Here is a 4,319-nt window from a genome sequence, read left to right on the forward strand (position 1 = left end):
TATTATTATAATATATATTATTATTATATATATTATTATTTCAACATTTACAAAACTTCAGAACGTCGTCCTCCATAAATGACGTCTGAGTGAAAATGAAAGACGCACTGCGACGTCATCAGCCGGCGCCTGCGTTGTGTCAACACAAACAGAGCAGAGAGAAGCTGCTGCTGCATATAACGTTATATATATATATATATCATATTATATTAACGTTATATATATATGTCTATATGTCTATGGGTGGTGCAGTCTGGACGCTGACTCACTCTGATGTTCACTTATCGGTAAGAGACTGAAAGCTTCCTCACAGGAGCTTTATGTCCTTTTATCTTTTAACAGGTTTTCGTCCTTTTCACCGACCGTGTGTTTCCTAAATGGTTAATGTTAGTTAATGTTAATGTTAATGTTGTTAATGTTAATGTTAGTTAATGTTAATGTTGTTCGTGTTAACGTTAGTTCAGTGCAGAGTAATGTCGCTCCTCGTTAGTGTCGCTTCATTAGTGGGCTTTCTCTCAAACAATGGCGTCTTAAAGGAGCAAATGAAAGGTTGTCCAAACGAGAATAGTGCTGCTGTTCACGGTGGCGAACATTTCACGTCCCTTAGCTTCCTTATCATCACTACTTCTTACACCATGCTGATGTAGCTAATTCAGTAGAGTTGTGCAGTTCCTGTGTTGTGTTTGGTTGTTCGTGAGTTTACGTTAACGACCACATTATAAATTATATTACATTATAAATCGTGCCATGGCTGGGGTTTCACTGAGAGACTTCAGGGTCAAAGGTCAGACTGTGGGTAACGTCAGCAGATGTGACAGGGTTCGTGTGTACGTGACTGTGGTCGTTAAAGGCTGTTTCACTGCAGTCAGCACTTCAGGAGCTGTCTCAGACAAACCTCTGTGTACTTTTAGTCTGGGGCTGCGTTTCAAGGTGTTGCTTAGGCCTCTTCGCTTCAGTTGGAAGTCTTAATGCTGTGCTGTGGTATTTGATTTGAGACAATAATGTGTCTGTTGTTCCAACATGATAATGCTCAGTAACACAGACGCACAAAACACAGTCTGATGTGATCAGAGACCTGATCTCAGCTCCATCCCTCACCTTTAGGAAGAACTGCAGACTGCACACTAGTGTTGGACCTCATGTTATCTCAGTGGTAGAAAATCACTGTAGCCAGTTTTCAAGATCTCAAAGAAAAAAAAAATCCCTTTTTGTGAACTGAAGCCAGCAAATGTATTATTAGTATTCTGTTGTCATATTTAGTTTGAAATCTCTAAAAACCAAAAATCAGTGAACACTTGTCATCGTTAATAAAATGCTGCGTCTCATGCTTGCTGCTCATTAGCCCTTCGTGACCTCTAGTGGCTTTTCTTCAATACGCAGCAGCGTGGTTTAGACTAAACCCCAGCTTCTGATGAGAGAGCAGTCAGGTTTACGCTCTAGATCAGGTGTAGGCAACCTGAGCTGCGGAGGCGCAATTCATTAGTTATTTTTCACATTTTCATTTATTATTGTTGCAGGCTTAAAGGGATTCTTAGATTCTCCAGTTATAAAAATGTTTTTATTACGCACCAAATAAAAAAAACGAAACATTTTCCAACATTTCTGCAACTAAAATGAGCGACATATGTTACATCCTGACCTGGCTCCCGAACCTCAGTGGCTACTAGTCTTCAGTGTCTCTAGATAGTTTAGCTATGGATTCCAAATCCATAAAAGAAAAGTCTCTAAGGGAAATAGAGACATATTTGTTTGCTTACACCCCGAATGCTGCTGGCTTGCCAGTTTATTTCATATGAGCTGAGAAATCAGTCACAGCTGACATCGACAATAAATGAGGAAAAGCTAGATCGTCCCAGAGAAAGAAAGATAAACTTTAACTGTTTATTTCCCACCAGGCTCTGCAGAACTGAATGAGCCTTCTGCCAGTGCTGTTCTGTAAGTGCTGCTGCTGCTGCCAGGATGGGCCAGCAGCTCTCAGGTCAGGCGGTGATGAACCATCTGCCTGAGAAGCTGGTGAAACACGCTGGACTGGTACGTGACAGCGGCTACCTGACCTACGAGGAGTTTCTGGCGAGAGTGGCTGAACTTAACGACGTGTAAGTCACGGTCTGTTCTGGACACATAATGTACATAGCTGCTCAACAGGACAAAGAACTGTCCATGGGGAATAACAGATTTTGAATTGTGCAAACATGCAGCTGTTTTCCAGTTGTTTAATGTAGCGGAGGGACAGTGAAATGAACAAAACCGTTTTAAGCAAATGACTGCGAGGACCGTACTGAACGACCTCACACAAAATACCTGAATGCGATGGATTTTTAAATGATTTTTTCTTTTTTGGCTCCCAGGATAAACTCTGCACAGCTAGCTTCACTAAGATTCCACCATCGCCATTTGGCCCATCTTAGTCCCCAGGCATTTAAGACCTGCTTCTGCCAATTAAAACTTTAGTTCACTAGCTCTCAGAGATAGTAACTGAGAGAGAGAGAAGTATTCTCAGTTGTGACAAAAGAAAGTCAGAATGATTGTATCAGTGTAGACATTTTTATTTATCTAAAAGTGTAGATATCGTTGGGATAAGTCAAACTAAACTTATGTGCAGCATGATGTAAGTGGGTATGCAGTATATCATTACGTCCAATGCCAATTAGTGCAGCTTTGACATCTTCATTTTGTGACGATTCTGTGTTGATGCTATAAAGCTCAGTTCGCAGCAGAGCATCGTGGGTGAGTGAACAGCACCTAAACTGCAGAGTTCACACAATAAACAACACATTTCTGCCGTCATTCAGCGTGGCCAGAAATACACTTCATATTTAGGAGAAACTCCCAGCTAAATCTAACCGTGTTAACAAAATGTGACATCACTTGTGTGTGCGTTTGCATGTGTAAGTGTGTTCATATACTGTACCGTAAAAACAATGCTTTCTCGAGCTGAACATGCCGTCCCTCCTCTGCTGGATCTCTCTCAGTACTGCCAGGCTCGCTGCTGGACAGCAGAAGCACCTGCTGTTTGAGGTGCAGCCAGGATCGGATGCCACAGCCCTGTGGAAGGTGGCAGTCAGGGTCCTCTGTACCAAGGTGAGACCAAAGAACCTTTTGCACACATCACATGCCAAGAAAGGCACCTGTCCACGCCTTTGATGTTGTTTTCCCTATTAAATATGTTCCCTCTGTTGGTGGGGCTTGTGACTCAGTGTGTTTCTCCATGGAGGGGAATTAAGTTATTGCAGGCAGAAATATTGCATATTGTTCCCTCAGTATTCCACCCATACTCTGTTGTGCTTGAGTTACTGTGCAATTAAATTTGAAGGGAAACACATTGTTGAGTTTGTGCAGCACTAGAAGGATAATTTACATGGCAGCTATGACTGAATACCAAACGGAACCAAAACTGGGAGATTAACTGAACTATGAGTTTTGTTCCACTCCTAATTAATACTACACTGGCTGTGGCCATGTTTTACTGTTCCAGGATGATCAAATGCTATTTTAGAAAATGTTTAAACATAGATATTACCAGATTTAAAGATTGAACTGAACACTTGTATTGATTGTCAGAAACCTGCACTGGTTAAGCCCAACTATTTTAGAACAGTGTAGACTTGTGACTACATGTGAACAGCATGCTATACCATGTGTGTCGTATGAGTCATGTGATTACCTTTGCCTGCTCCCAGATCAACAAGGAGAGTGGCATGATGGAAGCATCACGCATCATGAACCTGTACCAGTTCATCCAGCTGTACCGTGACATCACCAGCCAGGCTGCTGAGGTGCTGTCTGCAGAGGGCGCCACCGAGGGCCCGTCTGCCCAGCTCCCTTCTACAGACTCCTGCCAGGCCAGCATGTGGATGGGCAGGTAGGTGCACATGAAGTAGTCCCTCAGACAGGGAACATAGAAGACCCTATGAGTAGTTTTTAAATTTAGGAATGCTTTTAATTGGAAAGTCACAGTTTTGTTGACATTTTGTGTTCATACCAGGCCTTAAATGTGGTGATGAATGCATTTCTTGATACATTTAATATACCACTGTAGGTCTCCTAAAAGGCAAAAAAAAAAAAAAATGTCCAGGAAACTGTCATAATGATTCCAAATAGAGCTGAACTAATCAGTATTTTTATTGATCAAATGACCATGGGTAATGTGAAATGGGCCATTCACAGTGACAAACCTGAAGATAATTATTAAAGCTTTGTAGCCTGTTTTCATTTTTTAATGTTTACAGCCACAATTGACTGACTGCACACTACCTACTTAGCACAATTAGCAGATACACACACCGAAGTTACGTCTAGCGATACTGGAGTATTGTATT

The 4,319-nt window shown here is 41.7% G+C and overlaps 1 protein-coding gene across 1 annotated transcript in view; it reads left to right on the forward strand.

The window, feature by feature from the left end:
- Positions 1-107: 107 nt before the first annotated feature.
- rnf141 (ring finger protein 141) overlaps positions 108-4,319 on the forward strand; it is a 7,851-nt gene continuing 3,639 nt past the window's right edge. The window contains exons 1-4 of the mRNA XM_035664480.1: positions 108-287; positions 1,896-2,096; positions 2,973-3,081; positions 3,681-3,862. Coding sequence (XP_035520373.1) covers positions 1,960-2,096; positions 2,973-3,081; positions 3,681-3,862 — 428 coding nt within the window. The 5' untranslated portion in view covers positions 108-287; positions 1,896-1,959. The remainder of the gene's footprint in view (positions 288-1,895; positions 2,097-2,972; positions 3,082-3,680; positions 3,863-4,319) is intronic.

The sequence above is a fragment of the Morone saxatilis genome, unplaced genomic scaffold (genome assembly GCF_004916995.1).
Source record: "Morone saxatilis isolate NCDOM2014 unplaced genomic scaffold, NCSU_SB_2.0 Contig2, whole genome shotgun sequence".
In the NCBI taxonomy this organism is placed as follows: domain Eukaryota; kingdom Metazoa; phylum Chordata; class Actinopteri; family Moronidae; genus Morone; species Morone saxatilis.